The sequence below is a fragment of the Podarcis pityusensis genome (genome assembly GCF_964106645.2).
Source record: "Podarcis pityusensis genome assembly, chromosome: 17".
Taxonomy (NCBI): Eukaryota; Metazoa; Chordata; class Lepidosauria; order Squamata; family Lacertidae; genus Podarcis; species Podarcis pityusensis.
The window spans coordinates 11,470,656-11,490,136 of NC_138042.1; the positions used below are offsets into that span (position 1 = coordinate 11,470,656).

At 44.5% G+C, this 19,481-nt stretch overlaps 2 protein-coding genes and 1 long non-coding RNA gene across 10 annotated transcripts in view; 2 read left to right on the plus strand and 1 right to left on the minus strand.

The window, feature by feature from the left end:
- LOC308466798 overlaps nt 1-14,328 on the minus strand; it is a 20,646-nt gene extending 6,318 nt beyond the window's left edge. The window contains exons 1-5 of one of the 3 annotated variants that reach the window (XR_013980951.1): nt 13,948-14,328; nt 12,137-12,248; nt 11,404-11,446; nt 9,578-10,480; nt 6,973-7,032 (exon numbers count right to left, since the gene is read on the minus strand). This is a non-coding gene — a long non-coding RNA (uncharacterized lncRNA). Of the gene's footprint in view, nt 1-6,972; nt 7,033-9,570; nt 10,481-11,403; nt 11,447-12,136; nt 12,249-13,947 lie in introns of all 3 variants that reach the window. The other 2 variants (XR_013980949.1, XR_013980950.1) reach the window with 2 other exon arrangements.
- On the plus strand, nt 548-9,693 carry AICDA (activation induced cytidine deaminase; the record flags this gene model as incomplete). Its single annotated transcript, XM_080987976.1, has 5 exons — nt 548-980; nt 6,897-7,044; nt 8,566-8,836; nt 9,289-9,404; nt 9,640-9,693. Exons 1-5 carry the CDS (start codon nt 973-975, stop codon nt 9,691-9,693), a joined length of 597 nt encoding a protein of 198 aa, XP_080844102.1. The 5' UTR covers nt 548-972.
- Nucleotides 13,942-19,481, plus strand: part of PHC1 (polyhomeotic homolog 1) — a 28,946-nt gene continuing 23,406 nt past the window's right edge. For 2 of the 6 annotated variants that reach the window (XM_080987744.1, XM_080987746.1), the window contains exon 1: nt 14,414-14,738. The gene's annotated coding sequence lies outside the window, so the exon portion shown is untranslated. Of the gene's footprint in view, nt 13,964-14,412; nt 14,739-19,481 lie in introns of those variants that run through there. The other 4 variants (XM_080987748.1, XM_080987749.1, XM_080987745.1 and 1 more) reach the window with 3 other exon arrangements.

Genomic DNA, 19,481 nt, shown 5'->3' on the forward strand with positions numbered 1-19,481 from the left:
TAACCCGAGGTACCACTTGAGCTAATGGGGCCTCCCGCTGCCGCCGCGCGATTTCTGTTCTCATCCTGAAGCAAAGTTCTTAACCCCAGGTACTATTTCTGGGTTAGCGGAGTCTGTAACCTGAAGCGTCTGTAACCCGAGGTACCACTGTATAGCCCCTTTGCTAGAAAACCAACAGAGGAACTTGAGCACTTGGGCACAAGAGAGCATTATGGAAAAATTGACTCACAATTTGAGACTGGCAAGAGGCAAGAGGCAACAGGCACGAAGCACAAAGGTGAGGGAGAATGGTGGTGCCTTGTTTCCTTTGCACGTTCTCCAGAAAACCAAAGGCCAGTTCCAAGGGGCAATACCAATTTGTGGCTCACTTAATAGGAACATGGAATCAAACAATTGTAGACTTGGAAGGGACCCCAGGGGTCATCGAGTCCAGCCCCCCTGCAATTCAGGAATCACAACTAAAGCATCCGTTACGTGCTTAACAGATGCATACTGTTATTGATTGCAGTGTATGTGTGGGAATGCAGGTTTTCATAATGTATTTTTTTGGAGGGGGGTCTCCAAGGAAATTTAAAGTACAAAAATGGAAAAGAAAACCAGCTGAGCCATGGGGCAACTGAAAGCAAAACCTAGGCGCACCAATTTCTTTTTTTTGCTGGAACCAGTAACTATTTTTCTTACCTACCTACATTTTAATGTGATAATTGACAGATATATTTCTAAGGAGGGAGGAGGCTGAAGAAACTGGAGCCAATCAGAACCAAGCATCTTTTTTAGAATGGGGGCCCACAACTCCAGCAAACTGTGTAACTCCACCCCAGACAAAATGACTCCTAAGGGGAGTCGAGGGGGTTGGGAACACCCACCCAACGACACTTCTCATTTCTGTACCTCAGTCATAAGGCTATTCAGACGCACGGCGTAGCAGCTTGGTGACTCAAAGCGACTTCCCACATCAGCCCCAGCGCAGTCATGGACAGGTAAATGGGCAGCTTTTGCCCCAGTGCATAATTGCTACATCACTGAATTCATTGAGTATGAACTTGCTCTGTGTTTTATTGTCTTTTCCCCATCTGACTCAGCTCTCCAGATGGCTTCTTCCCATATCTCTCAGTAACCAATATTCTGATGCTGTTGACTCTTTCTATCTCTCTCTTGCTCACACACGTTTTATCATTATTGTTTTCTACCCATGTCCCCAGTAATTTTTCTGTTCTTTCTCTCTCTCTTTTTGCACATGGTTTGCTAAGACAATTTCCCCCCTTTAATTCAGTTTGTTCCATACAATCTTGAAAATAAGGGATATCATTATTATTTCTTCTTCTTGACTTTCATGTCTGTAGTATATAATAACAGAATCAAAAGAAACAGACACCTGCCCCAAGAAGCTTACAATCAACAATGATGGGTGCAACAGAGGGGAGGGCAGTGAGTTTAGCAGAGAACAATTATATACAGTTTCACATACTTAGGTTTTGGTTACAATGCCTTTTTGGGCAATTAAAATAATTAGACAAGTGGGATGAGATTTCTGTGTAACTCAAAAGCTTATGTTTTCCTGCATCAAAAAGTGTTACTCCAATAAAGATTTCCAATACTTCGCATGTATGGGTGCTAACAGAACACCTGTCTAGCCTATAGATGAATGGATCTAATTGCAAATTTTCTGAATCTGCACTCATTCACATTAGCAAAGAGAAAGCATTATAATTAACAAATGCATCTTTTATTTTGGGATTAGCAAGAAAGTAGCTTTCTATAGATGAATGCGTCTAATTGCAGTTTCCAGATGTGAATGACTCATATCTATTTGTCTATTTATCATAATATCTTTGTCTCAGTTTCTGTCTCACAATGGAGCTCCTTTTCATCTGATAAAAATTAAAAACATAATATATCATTTAAAAAGAAAAATGATTTTTCAAACGAATTCAAAACCAAGACCTGATAGGTCTTAAATTATAGGTCTTCCAGTCCTTCTTGTGAGTGTGCACTTGTCCTTAGATGCACAATTCAGAATTTCAGAATATGTAATATTTCTATTATTCATAAAATACTCCTCCTTCGTCACGGAGGATCATAATGTGTATCGAGTTGTATTGTAGCATAACTTATATTAACTTGTACTGAGTACCTCCTCCTCTGTTTCATTTCTTTAAATCAGATGCAAGTGAAATAGCTACTTTAGGAGTATGTCCGCTGCAACCACAAAAAGTCTCTCATTTTGTGCCATCTGCTGCTGAAAATAGCGTGAGATACTATTTGAGTTTTCACCTCACTCTGCGATCTGCCTCTAGTTTCTCAGCTCCCTCTCCCTCTTACCTCGGTATTACCCCAGCAAAGGGTTGAACATTTCCCTGGGTTAATCTGGGCAAATGGGAAAGCTAATAACTCATTAAAGAATTAGAAGACTTTATGAGATTCAGCTGGACAAAAATGTCTCATGGCATGTCTTTCCCTACCCCTCTTGGGAGTAGTTTGTGAACTCCCATTTCCAGAAGAGTGGAAACTTTGGGGCACATGACAGCCAAATATAAGCCCTTTCAAGTCCCCATGTATTATAGTAAGTGACCAATACACATGTGCTTAAGTCTTTCCCCTTGGATTCAGACTGGTGTGAAAGTGCTTATTAACTTTGGCTGCCACATGTCCCTGGTTTCTGCTCTGGAAATCAGAGGTTGCAATCTACTTCTATTGAGCCAGTGGGGCACTGTGGCAAGAGCACTGCTTGGGAATTGAAGCCCATGTTCAAATCTTTTCTTGGCAATGAGACTCACAGGGTGCACTTGGGCAGTTTATTATTTCTTCATCCTAACCTACCGTATTTTTCGCTCCATAAGACGCACCTGACCATAAGACGCACCTAGTCTTTAGAGGGGGAATGCAAGAAAAAAAATATTCTTTAAAGGGAGCGCTGAGCAGAGCCAGTATGCATCCCAGGCTCTGCTCAGCTCTCCCGTTCACGAGCCGCGTGGAGCGTGTGTGCAGTGCTTGCAGGCTTTTCCCGGGGGAGGGAGAAGGGCAGCCTGTCACTGACAGGTTGCCTTTCTCCCTCCTCGGGGAAAAGCCCCCAAGAGACACACACACGCTCCGCGCGGCTCTTTAAAGGGAGCGCGGCTCTTGGGGGCTTTTCCGGGAGGTGGGGGAAGGGACTGATGGGCTGCCCTTCTCCCTCCTCGGGGAAAAGCCCTGAAGAGCTGCACACATGCTCCACACGCTCTTTAAAGGGAGCGCTGAGCAGAGCCTCCCGCCTGCATTCGCTCCATAAGACGCGCACACATTTCCCCTTACTTTTTAGGAGGGAAAAAGTATATCTTATGGAGCGAAAAATACGGTACTTCACAGGGCTGCCATGATGCAAAAAAGGCTGGTGCTGATAAGACAGGATTATAGCTGCAAGGAACTCTTGCCTCCCAAAGCCAGTCCCATTTTAACATGCAATCCGCTTTTGAACTGCTACACCAGGATTGGCTTTTCACATATAGCTACCGTATTTTTCGCTCTATAACACGCACCCGACCATAACACGCACGTAGTTTTTAGAGGAGGAAAATCCGTAGGCATGCCACCCGTAGGCATTCCCTCCATAACACGCACAGACATTTCCCCTTACTTTTTAGGAGGAAAAAAGTGAGTGTTATGGTGCAAAAAATACGGTATTTCTTGTTCTGGGACCAGATGTTTTTCAGCGGGACACTAGGACTTGGAAGCAGTCCAAGTTCTTCTGCATACTACCAGACTGAGAGATCCAAATTGTTTTTAGGATGTGCACATACATAATGGGTCAACAAACGTAATGGGTGTGCACGTATTTAAAAAAGAAACTGCACTCAGCAATTTTTCTTATTCTTAAGTGGGCGTCTGCTTTTCCTCTCTGTGCACAATGCGTTTGCCACATGTTCAGATATCCACTTTCCACCTCTCCCCCACCCCATGCTACAGGGGGACTCTCAGCCATTTTTATTTGTAAAGTACTTTACGCACATTTATTCAATTAAATGTACATTTGCCAGTACTTTAAAATGTTGGAAATCTGCCTAGGGAAGGGGAATGAAGGTTGGTTCATTTGATCATACAAATTGCAGCTTATCTGCGCTATGCACAGCCAATATCTGTTGCAAATACACATAAATTCCATCTTGAAGAGAAAATTGTATGTTTGGGGGGGAGGTGTGTGCTTTGACAATGGGGCCCACTATTCAAATGTTGCACATTATTATGCACCCTTAGAGTGTTTACAAGTAAGAATTACTCAGAAGAGGAGTCCTTCAAAGGAATCCATCCCCCTGCGTTTCTGCATGAGCAAATGTCCTGCACATGCCTTCTGGTGCAAAGAAACAAGCCCAGAACAGTGACTCATACAGAAACACAACAGGAAGCCTCTTCTTAGGGTAGATATTTTCTTCTTTGCATCAGAAGTGACTAGATGATTCAATGACACTTGATGTAGCAAGCTTGATGTGCCTGAATCTAATGAAGGTTGTTTGGAAGAAGGCAAGGCCAGAATTAAAGTACAGTGGTACCTCGGGTTAAGTATTTAATTTGTTCCGGAGGTCTGCTCTTAACCTGAAACTGTTCTTAACCTGAAGCACCACTTTAGCTAATGGGGCCTCCTGCTGCTGCCGCACCACCGGAGCACGATTTCTGTTCTCATCCTGAAGCAAAGTGCTTAACCTGAAGCACTATTTCTGGGACAGAGTCTGTACCCTGAAGTGTATGTAACCTGAAGCGTATGTAACCCGAGGTACCACTGTATGTATAGGTCTCCTAATGGCACATTAGCTGTTATGTCAGAGCACTCTAGTTGCTTTAACCTGGAGCAGAGGCTCGAGGAGGAAAGTGATGGCACCAATGGAAGTCTGGATGAGCCCTGGAAATGGACAGACCTGAGATGGATGGAGGGATGCAAAGAGGAGCCTTCTGCAAGTGAATGGTTCTAAGCTGTGTAAATGGATGGGGAGAAATGGGACAGGAGAAACTGAAATGGACAGAGCAAAGGGGGGGGGGGGAGGTATGCAATCCTGAAATATTTCCAAGTCCCTCCAACTTTTGATTTGAGCCCCATCCACCAAGGGCCTGTGGCACCTGGCAGATTATTCCCAAGAAAATGTGGCCCATGACAGAAAATAAAGGTTACCCACTCCTGGCCTATAACCTGCTGGAAATTACAACTGCAGCAAATAATGGATATAAATTAGCACAGGTGTTGTTTCCTATGGCCCAAACATGTCGCTCAATATATGCAGGACAGCATCTTCCCACTGTAGCCCTGGGAATATAAGGCCAGATTCAACTACCAGGTTCCATTGTGGACGGGGTGGCGCTGTGGGCTAAACCACGGAGCCTTTCGGGCATGGCGATCGGAAGGCTGGTGGTTTGAATCCGCGCGACGGGGTGAGCTCCCGTTGTTCTGTCCCAGCTTCTGCCAACCTAGCAGTTTGAAAACACACCAGTGCAAGTAGATAAATAGGTACCACTGCGGTGGGAATGTAAACGGCATTTCCGTGCACTCTGGCACTCGTTGTGGTGTCCTGTTGCACCAGAAGCGGTTTAGTCATGCTGGCCACATGACCCAGAAAGCTGTCTGCGTTCAAGCACTGGCTCCCTCAGCCTGAAGCGAGATGAGTGCCGCACCCCATAGTCGCCTTTGACTGGACGTAACCGTCTAGGGGTCCTTTACCTTTTACCTTACCTTACCCAGTTCCAGTAGTGGAAGCCAACACTTCTGCTACTGCAACAGGGCTTTGCTCACAACTGCCCCCCAACAGGGCTTTGCTCACAACTGCCCCCCAACCCCTCAGAACAATGCACAGGCCTGGGGACGCAGGAAGAGGGGAGGTATTTGGAACATTCTCCTTAGTATGACGTTGACTCTCACCATAGAACTGAAACCATCTGAAAGCACCTATAATCTCCTGCTTCATGGGCTTATGAAGTTGCCAATATGGCCAAGGTTGCTTGCCATGCTACAGTAAAAACTAGTTTGCTTTGAAGGTGAAGCCTCTCTGTTGGCACTGGGTCATTATATTGTGCTTGTATGAGTGCTCAAACTTATAAAGCCTGTGTTTCAGTCCACCCTCAGATCATCCATGCATGGAAACTATAGTAGCTGGCTGAGCCCATACTGAGAGTGCAGAGAAAGGAGGTGATGGTGCGCTGGGATTATTTTTAACCCATTCGCTTCTGTTTTGCATTGCCTTTGGGGGTGTGAATGTTTCGCTTTGGTGAACACAGTTCTTCACACTCCTGCTCTGTACTTTGCACACTTGCTCCCACCCTGCTTTAGAGACATTATACAGTATAAAAAGAAGCCTGTGGCAGACATCATGGCATTTTATGTATTCTTATTCTTAAACTTAGTGGGGAATGACGGCGAGAATAGCCTTTCACCCTTAGTCTACCTGAGAAGCTCAGCATGCAAAGAGGTTTCAGCATGGGTTTCACAAGCCACTCTTGAGTTCCTATACTAATAATCTAGGAATTTTTACCGCTTTGTAAAAAGTGCCTGTGCAACTTTTCCAAAGCACATGAACCTGACCTTTGAAGAGTTTGTATGTAAACCACTGGTAGCTTAACAAATGTGTGGTCTTTTTCCTATGCTGGGAGAACTGGGAAACCTTGGAAATAACTTTTTAAAGGGCACACATTAAGATTTTGCAGCCTATATTACCACGCTTTACATTGCTTCAAATTTTGTGACTTTAAATCTCTGCTTGGGGTTCTCTCACCAAAGAGAACTTGTCCCAAACTTGAATCCTGGCATCCAAGAATTCTTATTTCTATATATATATTTTCCTGAACCAATGGACTCCACTAAAGTTGCTCTCTGTTCAGATCACAGCTGTCCCCATTCATACTTGAATACATTCAAATTCAGAGTCTGTTTCCCTCCGCAGTGTCCTTCTGAAACAAAAGAAATTCCTCTACCACTTCAAGAACTTGCGCTGGGCCAAAGGCCGTCACGAAACGTACCTTTGCTATGTGGTCAAACGGCGGAACAGTGCAACATCCTGCTCCCTGGACTTTGGATATCTGCGCAATAAGGTACAAAACACAAGTGAAGCTCATATCCATAAATACATCCTTCTGCACCAATGAGCAATGGAATGCTCAGCATCTTATCCATAATTTTAGCAATCCATTTCACTCCCAGATTAGAATCATTTCTCCTAGCGGTGAAATTGCCATTTCTGCATATTCCCACACTGGTTCAGTACAGCTGGATTTGGAGAGATCACATTGGATAGCCTGACAATATGATTTCTTCCTATGCCAATGTTGCCCAGCCTTCAAGAGGAGTGATTGCGGAATTAGCAATAACCATGTTGTGGCATCTCAGTTCCAACATGACTAGAGTGACATAGGAACTGATGACACGGAAGCAGCAACGGCACCACTAATGGAATACAAGACCTATATCTAAGACCCTTAGAAATCCATACAGCATTCTATTTGAACCGACGTATGGATTTGCCCCCACCTAAGGGCAAGCACCTCCACTACCCATTCTTCCATTTTCCCTCCAAGCATCCCTACACCTTCTCAACATCTTAATCTAATGGCCAGATAATACAAATAGCAGAACCAAATGGCAAAACTTTACTTATGCACTTTGAGACAGATCTGGAGAGCGGCTTGCTTGCATGCTCCCCACAACCACCCTCCCTTCACATTGTAATCTGGGTCCTTTAGAAGTGCCTGCATGTAAAATAAAGACTTGAGGCTGGAGTACCATCAGGGTGGAGTTCGTGTACTGATCCCCACTGGCTCCCCATGTGTTCATTTTACACACATACAAAAAGTCTGACAAGGCAGCCCTGTTTAGGGAAGTTTTAATGTTTGATATTTTATCACTTGATGATGATGATGGATGATGATGATGATGTTGGGAGCCGCCCAGAGTGGCAGAAACCCAGCCAGATTGGTAGGGTATAAATAAATTATTATTATTATTATTATTATTATTATTCAGTGGTACCTTGGTTTTCGAACGTCTGTTGATGAACATTTCGGTTTTCGAATGCTGTAAACCCGGAAGTAAAGGCTTCAGTTTTCAAACACGCCTCAGAAGTCGAACATGCCACGTGGCTTCTGCATGCAATCAATCTGTGTTCAGATAATCTCAGGAGCTCTCTTGCAACCAATTTGTTTTTGTGACTGACTGTGCCTCGGTTTTTGAATGTTTCAGAACTCAAACAGTCCTCCAGAATGCATCACGCTCGAAAACCGAAGTACCTCTATATGCAAAAAGCTCATCTAATCTTATCTTTGATGTGCTTTTTACTTGTGTACTTTTAAGTTTCTGGGCAGGGTTTCTGGAAGGTATCATTCAAATACACAGGCAAAATGGTATCCTTGAGGGAAATCGTTTGTTTCTGCTAATTGTACGAACTAGTCCAAGACTAACCAACTCAGTCCTGGAAACAGGGAACCTTCAGTAATGTCTTATGTTCTCTCACACCTTCACTTCTTGTCTCTCAGCACAAATGCTTTGTTTGACCATTCATTGTTTATCGGTATTATCTTGATCCTGCCCCCCCCAATCCTTCTGTGTTGCTACTTCAGTCGGGTTGCCACGTTGAAGTTCTCTTCCTGCGTTACATCGCCACCTGGGACCTGGACCCAAGGCACTGCTATCGGATCACTTGGTTCACCTCATGGAGTCCGTGCTATGACTGCGCCCGGCATGTGGCCGACTTCTTGTATGCCTACCCTAACCTAACCCTGCGCATCTTTGCTGCCCGCCTGTACTTCTGTGAGGAACGGAATGCCGAACCTGAGGGGCTGCGTCGCCTCCACCGGGCAGGAGCTCAGATTGCCATCATGACCTTCAAAGGTGAAACAGGGCAGAGGGATGGGTTTAGGTAAAGGTAAAGGGACCCCTGACCGTTAGGTCCAGTCGCGGACGACTCTGGGGTTGCGGCGCTCATCTCACTTTATTGGCCGAGGGAGCTGGTCATGTGGCCAGCATGACTAAGCCGCTTCTGGCGCAACCAGAGTAGCGCACAGAAACGCCGTTTACCTTCCCACCGAAGCGGTACCTATTTATCTACTTGCACTTTGACGTGCTTTTGAACTGCTAGGTTGGCAGGAGCAGGGACCGAGCAACGGGAGCTCACCCCGTTGCGGGGATTCAAACCACCAACCTTCTGATTGGCAAGCCCTAGGCTCTGTGGTTTAGACCACAGTGCCACCCGCATCCCATTAGGGATGGGTTTAGTAGGTGGCATAAGATCTGGAGGGGAAGTTAAGCAATGGAAGATGAACACCACGTCTCTCTTTTGTCAGATTACTTTTACTGCTGGAACACCTTTGTAGAGAACCGCAAGAAGACCTTCAAAGCTTGGGAAGGGCTTCATGAAAATTCTGTGCGTCTGACCAGAAGGCTCCGCCGTATCCTTTTGGTGAGAAGAGGTTTTCTACCCCTTTTCTTGTACCTCTTCCCCTCCTTCCTTGCTTCCCTTGTTTTTCTCACCTGCCATTCTCTGCTTCCTTTAACTTGATTTTTCAGGATCACTAGCCTCCATCTTATTCTGCCCTTATCTTTACTTCATTACTCATCAGCTTTACCTCTAACCTTTTGTTCTCCTTCTTCTTGTGCCTCCTGCAAACCTGACCATTCTCTTCTTTCTTTCACAGCCACTTTATGAGGTTGATGACTTGCGAGATGCCTTCCGAATCCTTGGACTTTGAAATGCTAAGGTAGTGGGCAATGGGGAGGGGAAATGGTATTTCAGCAACACTCCAGGAAGAATACTCTTGAAATATTCAACTCCATGTCCCAGTTTTCCCTTCTCTGCTGTCATGAACACCTGCATCCTGAGAAAATGTCGGAATAAATGAGGAAGACATTCTGAGGCTACCTTCACGTGCACACTGGGGCTGTGCTCTGTTCTTTGTTGGGAGAAGCCAGAGATAGGCTTTCCAAGCCACAAGACCCTATTGATCGTTGCTTTTACTGGGGACAGCTAGACAAATGAACATCTTACAGAGATGGCACTTAGAGCTCGAGAGGCTTTAACCAAACCACTTAGCAACTTCATCAATTTGGAGTTCAAAACCTTAGACCCAGCTTAAAATGTTCAGCATCTACAGAAAGCACTAACGTCATTTGGAACAAAATATAAAATATGAACCATAATGCCTCATACTCAGCAGCACACAGAACCTGTTAAGCATTTTGCCACACGTTTTCAGCAGACACACACACTGGCACAGAATGGACTTGGAAACTATGATGCGGTCATTATACCTCACAAGAACTGTGTTGATATGCGATCAATTCATTATGAGGATAAGTGATATGTAAATATATTTAGTATTTAACAATATTTGATCAATTGCCTGCTATGGTATTACTATTTAATAATTGATTTTGCTTATCTGTAGTTTAAAAAGATCAATTCTTCTTTTTCCCCCAAAGAGTTCTTCAGTATCTCATTACTGCAGATCCAGAGAAGGAAGTCCAGAATCTTGGCAACTGTGACATTTATTTGCTAAGCATTAATTTCTTTCAATGTAGCAGAGTAGCATGCTTATTCATGGATGTAAATAAAGACATTTTTATGTACACAGACCAGCCTTTTTTGCTATGGTAATTGTGTAAGGGGACGCGGGTGGCGCTGTGGGTAATAAAACCTCAGCGCCTAGGGCTTGCCGATCGCATGGTCGGCGGTTCGAATCCCCGCGGCGGGGTGAGCTCCCGTCGTTCGGTCCCAGCTCCTGCCCACCTAGCAGTTCGAAAGCACTCTTAAGTGCAAGTAGATAAATAGGGACCGCTTTCTAGCGGGAAGGTAAACGGTGTTTCCATGTGCGGCGCTGGTGCAGGCTCGCCAGAGCAGCTTCGTCACGCTGGCCACGTGACCCGGAAGTGTCTCCGGACAGCGCTGGCCCCCGGCCTCTTAAGTGAGATGGGCGCACAACCCTAGAGTCGGACACGACTGGCCCATACGGGCAGGGGTACCTTTAATTGTGTAAGAGAACAGGACAAGAGTTAAAATATTGGAACAAAATCTAGAGCTTACGAGAGAGCAATCTTTAGCTCCTGGAAAGGGTTTTCAGGAGCTGTTGGATTCTCTGCATCTCCCTCTCCACGCAGGTCCACCACCAGAGATGCTTCAGTGTGGCAGTGAAGCTATTTTGAGGACAGAAACATGCTCTGTGGTGGTGGCCAAAAAGGGTGTTCCAAAAAGAGGTGGGGGAGAGGTTATTGATCAAATGACAGCTGGTGACTTAGGGACCTGCTGGTGGCTGCTTTGGGGCCAAAGAAGTCCTGCTTCCTCACCATCCTCTTCCCTTGAAGCAGTAGTCACCGAAGCACTGAAGTTGTATAAAAGCTTTTAAATTTTTTTGTCAACAGTACGAATGAGAGGTAACTTAATCTGTTATATTATAAGCACCTACCTTTAAGCACCTACTTCTGAATAGACCCATATGTAGGATTGCACTGTGAGATAGATGAAAACACACATATCAAAAGCAAACCACCAGAATAAAGTTTACCCTCTGCTTCAACTTGAAATAGAGTCTATATGTTGCAAAAAAAGAATAAAAGTCACTTATGGAACCTTAAAGACTATTAATTTGCAGAATCTTAGATTAACATATAACTCCCACATGCCTTTCCATAAGGATGAAGGAAGACCTTATAATACTGCAATCCTACAAAAGCCTCGTTGAATCCAGTAGGGCGACAGCAGGCAGAAAAAATGTATTTAGTCATTGATTTTGTAGAAGATATATTTGATGCCCCCCCCCCCCGAAGCAGATCCTATTGATCCATTGACAAGTATCCAATTTCTTCCCTCCCACACATTGGTTGGGGTCAATACATCTGAATCCTAACCCATCTCTTCCCCTGTACTATTATTTGCCAAGTTTTTATATGCAACAACAAATGCCTCATAATATCCTTTTACAACTGCCTGCAAATGTTGAGATATGCCACCCTGCCCACAAGGCTACAGAAATATAAAATTGGTGGCTATATAAATTCTATTAATATTAAATTTAAAGCAATACAGCAGCAGCACTGAGCAGCTAGAAATGAACAGAAATGGGTACATAACAAGCAGAAATTTAGCATAATGTGAACCCTCCCACAACAAGAGTAAGACTACAATCCTATACACATTACCTGAGAGATAGCCTCCTTGAACATAGGACTGCGCTGAGTAAGCATGCATTGGACTGGGCTACTGGGAAGTTTGACCTGATCAATTTTTCCTGAAGGCACAAGAGCTGTGATTCTGGGGGAGGGGGAGAAAAGAGGGAGGCAAAGGGGAAGCCAAATGAGTTAAGACTTCATTACTAGGAACTCTACAGCATAAGCCAAAACTCATTCATTCCTGCCAAACGCGGAGAGGGGACTCAAACCATAATCCTCCAACAGATGGCAGTGCATTTGATTTGACCTAAACAGGGGGCCATCCCAAACACAAAATAGGAAAGTATTTATTAGAGAAAGTGACTCGCACTGTATCTCACCCATCAACTACAAAAAGATAAGTAGAAAATTAAGATCCAAACACCTGCGTAAATAAAAACGTTTTTTTACCTGGTGCCTAAAGCCAGATAGTGATTGCACCAGGCATGCCTCCCCCTGGGGATAGCATTCCATAAATGGGGAGCCAACACTGAAAAGGTCTCTTTCTGTGCCACTATCCTCTACATCTCCCGTGGAGGCAGTGTGGGGAACAGGGCCTCAGGTGAAAAATGCAGAGGCCCCGTTTGTTGTGTTTGGTTTGATGCTGCATTTTTTAAAAAATGCCTCATTTTCTACAGATTATTTTTATGTGCACCACCTAGAAATGCAAAGAATTAAGCAGCACAGAAATGCTGTAAATAGAAAGAAACAGTAAATAGGTGTGCGACTATGGACATAGGAAGCTTCTACAAAGTTTACAGCAAACTATGACAAGTTCTTAAATGGGAGTGCCTGATCACCTCATCTATCTCCTGAGAAATCTCTATGTGAGACAAGAAGCTACAGTTAGAACTGGATATGGAACAACTGATTGGTTCAAAATTGGGAAAGGAGTACGACAAGGCTATATATTGTCTCCCTGCTTATTTAACTTATATGCAGAATTCATCATGCGAAAGGCTGAGCTGGATGAATCCCAAACCGGAACTAAGATTGCCGGAAGAAATATCAACAACCTCAGATATGCAGATGATACAACCTTGATGGCAGAAAGTGAGGAGGAATTAAAGAACCTTTTAATGAGGGTGAAAGAGGAGAGCGCAAAATATGGTCTGAAGCTCAACATCAAAAAAACGAAGATCATGGCAACTGGTCCCATCACCTCCTGGCAAATAGAAGGGGAAGAAATGGAGGCAGTGAGAGATTTTACTTTCTTGGGCTCCATGATCACTGCAGATGGTGACAGCAGTCACAAAATTAAAAGACGCCTGCTTCTTGGGAGAAAAGCAATGACAAATCTAGACAGCATCTTAAAAAGCAGAGACATCACCTTGCCGACGAAGGTCCGTATAGTTAAAGCTATGGTTTTCCCAGTAGTGATGTGTGGAAGTGAGAGCTGGACCATAAAGAAGGCTGATCGCCGAAGAATTGATGCTTTTGAATTATGGTGCGGGAGGAGACTCTTGAGAGTCCCATGGACTACAAGAAGATCAAACCTATCCATTCTGAAGGAAATCAGCCCTGAGTGCTCACTGGAAGGACAGATCCTGAAGTTGAGGCTCCAATACTTTGGTCACCTCATGAGAAGAGAAGACTCCCTGGAAAAGACCTTGATGTTGGGAAAGATGGAGGGCACAAGGAGAAGGGACGACAGAGGACGAGATGGTTGGATAGTGTTCTCGAAGCTACCAGCACGAGTTTGACTAAACTGCAGGAGGCCGTGGAAGACAGGAGTGCCTGGCGTGCTCTGGTCCAGGGGGTCAGAGTCGGACACGACTAAACAACAAACAAACAAAGCTTACACACACACCGGTCCAGGTAAGGCTGCGCCAGTCTTATTATTATTATTATTATTATTTATTTAAATCACGGGCTCTTTCGAGCGCCGCGCAACAGGCCAAAAGGTTCAACTTTCCCCCTCGAGCTTCACCGGCTGAATTCATGCCTGCGTGCGCTTGGCGTGAACACTGCAAGGGAATCGCGAGCGATGCATCGGCCTCGAGTCCGCGCTGCCCCGCTAGATGCGGCGGGATCTACCGCTCGCCGGGCCGAGCTAAGACAAGCCGCACCTGCCCAGGTGGCAAAGTACTGTTACTACCAGAGAGCCGGCTCGGCCCCCTAAAGTAGGCGAGGGCGGGGCTCGCTAGGCCCCTCTAGGCCCTATTTCCCGTCCCCATGGCAACCGCAAAACCTGCGCGGGGCGGAGTCGGAGGCAGGGCGGTCACGTGGCCCGGAAAAGCGCCTCTCCGGCGCCCCCTCTGGCAGGAAGTGGTGAGGCTGAGGGAGAGAGAGAGAGAGAGAGAGAGAGAGAGGAGGGGGAGCCCAGCAGCCAAAGAAATTAAATTCCTCGGAGGCGGCGGCGTCTTCGCGTCTGGGAGGGCGCAGAGCGGCGCTAGTCCTCAGGGAGGCCGGCCCACCCGCAGAGGGGGGCGCGGTTCCTCAGCCCGCCCGGCCCCTCCCCCCCGCTCCCCGCTGGGCCCCGGCTCCGCCTCCCCGCCTCCCGTCAAGGCAGGGGGCCCGCTTGGCCCTCCGCCGGCCCCTCATGAGGTGCAGCCGCCCTCGGGGCACGTACCGGGCCTAGGCGGAACCGAAGGTAAGCGAGCGCCGGCGGCCCCCGGCTGTTCCCGCTGCGGCGGCCAGCGCCGCCCGCCCCGCTCCACGCCCCCTTCGCCAGCAGCCGCTGCCCGTTATTAGCTCGTTATCGGGCCTCCCCGGAGCCGCCTTTCCGAGGCCGCTTCGCCCCGCTCCCCCCCAAATCGCATCCCGTGCTCTTCCTTCCAAAACACCCCACAGGGCTGATTCACACGTTACGGCGACCTGTAGACCTGGGTTGTGCTGTCTGGGCTGTGCATGTTTTGCAGGCAAGCTACAGGTAACCCCGGTACCTGTGTCGGCAAACACGTGTTTGCCCTGGTCCTGCTCTAGGCTGTGGAGCGTCTTCAGGGTTTTTTAGTCTTTTGCAAAAGAAAAAAGAGGCTTTTATCTCTAGAGTGCTTTCGTCTTGCTCTGGGGTCTCCCATCATTACTTTGTCTTTCACATGGTTTGCTGCTTCTGCTGTTTGGTTTATTATTACTTATTTATCATTGCTTTTTAAATTTGTATAGCGCCCTTACCCGTAGATATCAGGATTGTTTGGAGCATAAAAAATACAATATAAAAGACAAGGCTTCCACCGTGCTTCCTCTGCATGCAAGAGGCTTTGATAATAATACTTAATATTTAGGGTTTCCTTCATGCCCCACCCCCACCTTTTGTAATAGGAGAACAATAATATGGACCTGCCTTGCATTTTGTGAGATTATGTGTGTTAAACAGTTTGAGCACTTGATAAATGCATTAAATAATGGGTTTCTAAACACCAAGTGTTTGGAAAGTTATTCAGAGTAAGGGCTGCAGTCCCTTCTGGGCATTTTTAAAATAAGACATGAACAAAACAATCTCAGCATGTCCTTTGTACACAGATATATACAGTAAAATGCATCAGCGTTATCTTAATAGTCTCTCCATGGGTCTCTATCTGCTGATGGCAGTCTCGTTTAGTAGACTGATAAGTTAACATGCATAATGAAGCAATGCCAGTCTGTATTGAAGTTCTCTTGTCTGATTATTTCCTATTTGTAAGTTTTTTGGCCAAGACTATTTGCTGTACATTTGTATACCATTTGGCTACAGTCTTCTAGGACCCGCATGCCAGTGGTGGGTAGGGGCAGCGGCAAAAGTGGGTGGAGTAGTTAATGTATTTTTTCTACCCTTCTACACTAGGCTTGTTTCTACACACATTTGTGTATCTCTCTTTATCCTCAATTCAGGGGAATGAGACATAATCAGTTCAAAAACATCCAAGGAGGGTGTGTGGCCTGGAGGAGAGTCCTGAGGGCCAGATAGGGATGCATTGAGGGCTGCACTTGACCCCCAGGCTTTACTATATGCTTTTATATGGTAACTGTTTACAGTGGGTAAATGTAACTTAGAAATATTTGATGCTTATGCACAAACATGGAGTGGATTTGCACCAGGAGCTGCTGCTATTTGGGAAGAGTTGCACAGGACTGATTAATCCATTAATCAGGGTGCTGTGATCACATCAGCTTTAAAGCAGCCCTTGCACAGCATATTTCACATGTGGAAAGGTCTTCAGTAACATTAACAACAGCTGTGAAAAGTGGACAACTAGTATTTATTATTATATGTTAAGGCTGGAAGAACAGTGCCTTGTGGAAACCACTTAGTACATGCCTGGTTGAGGCAAGATACGAAACAGGGCTGATACTCGCAGCAACTCCTTACACCAAATCTTATGTGAGTAAATTACATTGTTTGTTTCAACTGCTGGCCAGAGGGGAGCTGGTTATCATGGCAGCTTATATGGCCTTTTCCCACTCACATTTTCATTCCCATTTGGTTTGTAATCCTTTGAGTGGGGGGTCAGGTGAACCATGAGAGCTGACCGCAAAGTTTGTAAGAAGTCTCCAAAGCGATCTGCTCATATGATTTAACTCAAGCCCAGGGATAAGCAGGGTTTTTACCTAGATTCAAGTGGAATATGTTTAATCCAGGACATCTGGGAATCAATCAACTAACAGTCCCTTCTGTAGAAGGGACAGAAGTAAACAATGAGCAACCTAAAACATCAGAAGCTTATGTTTGTGGTTATTTGTGACTAAATGCTGCTTTTTTCTATGAAGATGAAGGAATGTATATAGACAACATATAATAGTGTGCAAACTAAATGAGAAATGAGTTTTTTGTGGCAATACATAGTGGGAAGCACTCTTCATTGAAATATGTATAATTAGGATAAAACAGATGATGTGTGGTTTCTTTGCTTGCAACAGTATAGCTGCTTTTTAAACAAAAATATTTGGAAGTTTTCTCTGGTGATGGAAAATGGTTGGGCAGAGCAGTCTTGATGTTTGAAGATTAGGAGAATTCTAGAAGGGCAATCATTATTGTTTCTCTCTGGTGAGAAGTCAGTGATAGAAATACTTCCTATGTCAGATGGGATTGGCTTGTGAGAGGACCAGCCGTGGCCATCTTAGTGTCTTCAGTTTGAGAGTTGATTTTCACATTTGAAACTTAGATCAGATTTTCATTTTACTCCAAAGTATGCTCCTTTTTTATATATTACTAGTGGGAAATGCCTGGCACTGCCCAGGAATTTGAATAAATCTCAAAATATTTTTAAGTGGATAGTGCATTTTTTTTAAGTTTTAGGACTGTGCATGTTGTTGTTGTTTAGTCATTTAGTCGTGTCCGACTCTTTGTGACCCCATGGACCAGAGCACGCCAGGCACCCCTGTCTTCCACTGCCTCCCGCAGTTTGGTCAAACTCATGCTGGTAGCTTCGAGAACACTATCCAACCATCTCGTCCTCTGTCATCCCCTTCTCCATGGGGACAAAGACAACAGGACTGTGCATATACACACACTAACCCAGGGGTCTGCATGACCCCAAATCAATTTCTCTCTCTCTGTGAACTAAAGTTTAATTAGGGTTAATTTGACCTACCATATTGATTAAAAACTGCCTCTAGTGTCCAAATGTAGATGAAGATCAGTTTGTCCACCTCAGGCCCTTTCATGCCAGGTTAGGCGCAGGTTATAACCATCGTGACAGATGTGACAAAGACCTGCCAAATAGTTTCAAAATTGCTGTAGTTTGGACCCTTCATGCCCTAAAATGTGCGATCACACAAAAATAATGCTTGGGCCCACAATGTTGATTCAGAATGGTGGCCAGCAGTCCAGCGTTGATGAAAACTAATACCCTCACCTTGGGAAACCTTGTGCCGAGTTTGACAGCAATATAACAAGAAGCATCCAAACCCACAGAGAACAGAAGGGAAAAACAAACCACTTTCCCCAAAATATGCTAGATCAAGGTAGAATTTAGCGCACAGATCTTTTGTGTCCCTGTAGCAAGATCTACTATCTAGTGTGCCCTTTTATATTTCCTTTCACTATGAAAAATTCACCCTGTCCTAAGTTGTAAAAAATGCAGGCTTAGCAAATATCTTTCCAAAAATAAATAATGTAAGTAAATATGTTATAGTGCCTTTCAATCAATTGATTCAAGGCACAGGTGTGGCTAAAGTGTCTTAGTTTTTCTGCTGTATACCAGTATAAGACAAAATGTGTTGATTTTAACAGTATGAAAACTGGCATTGATAATCTACCTTGTGTATTGCAATACTCTGGCCAACTTTCAGAAACGGGCACTGAAAAGTGACTGTGTTACAGTAATTAATTATTTTTGCATTGAGGTAAGAGGGTTACACACTCAATGATGTTAGTGGCCTTCCAAACATATCTTCATCCAAAATTTTGGGAATGTTGTTTTTGCTGCTTTGGTGAAAATGTATTTATTCCTAAGAATGATGTTTGGAAGTTCCTATTTTCAATCAATGGGACATTTACTTGATGCCAATTTTGCAGAGCTGCATTTGTTGAGCTTTCTTCCTGAGAGATAAAATATAGGTGGCAGCAGCAGCAAAAATCCATCCTGTAAGCCTCATAGGGTATGCCTGCTGCTGGTATGTGTTTATGTGTAGGGAATGTAATATACAGTACCAGAAAACCATCTGTCTTTACCTTCCTGTAAAATGTATTAAATGATTTCCATATGCTTAACTCTCTGACCGTACTATCTGTATTATGACTTCAGTCGTAATCTTCCTTACATGATCTATTCTGCATTTAGAGATTTCTCTAATGGGTTCCCTTGATCTCAGTTTGTGAAAGTAGCTAATGTTCCAGGATTGTCATAAGCTATCCTATACAATCATGGAAAAAAGGAAGTACATACTCTTTGAATTCTGTGGTTTTACATATGAGGTCTTAAAATTTGGTAAATACAACCTCAGATGAACAGCAGCACATGACATACTACACAGTGTCATGATTTATTAAGCAGAAATAAAGCCAAAGTGGAAAAGCTGTGTGTGAAAAACGAAGTAGACCTCATGAACCACCTTCAGCAGCAATAAGTCATCATTTTCTGTATGCCTTCATCAGTTGAAATTTACTTTATTACGGTCACAGACCAGCATAAGCAGAGCATCTAAATAAATAGTATAACAGTAAGAGTCTAAGCAAATAATTATTAAATAATTGGGAGCAAGAACCAAACATAGCTTAAACCTTATACACAGAATACTTAATTAAGCATAAATAAAGGATGAAAAAAACTGATGAGAAAATTTTAAAAAGACCAGTTAAAACAACTATGTAGGGCTTCAAAAGAGTGGATCTAACAATATGGGCCTTCAATTTAGGACTGAATTGTATCATAGACCATCCTTCGACGAATATCTATCATGGCAACGCAAAATCTGG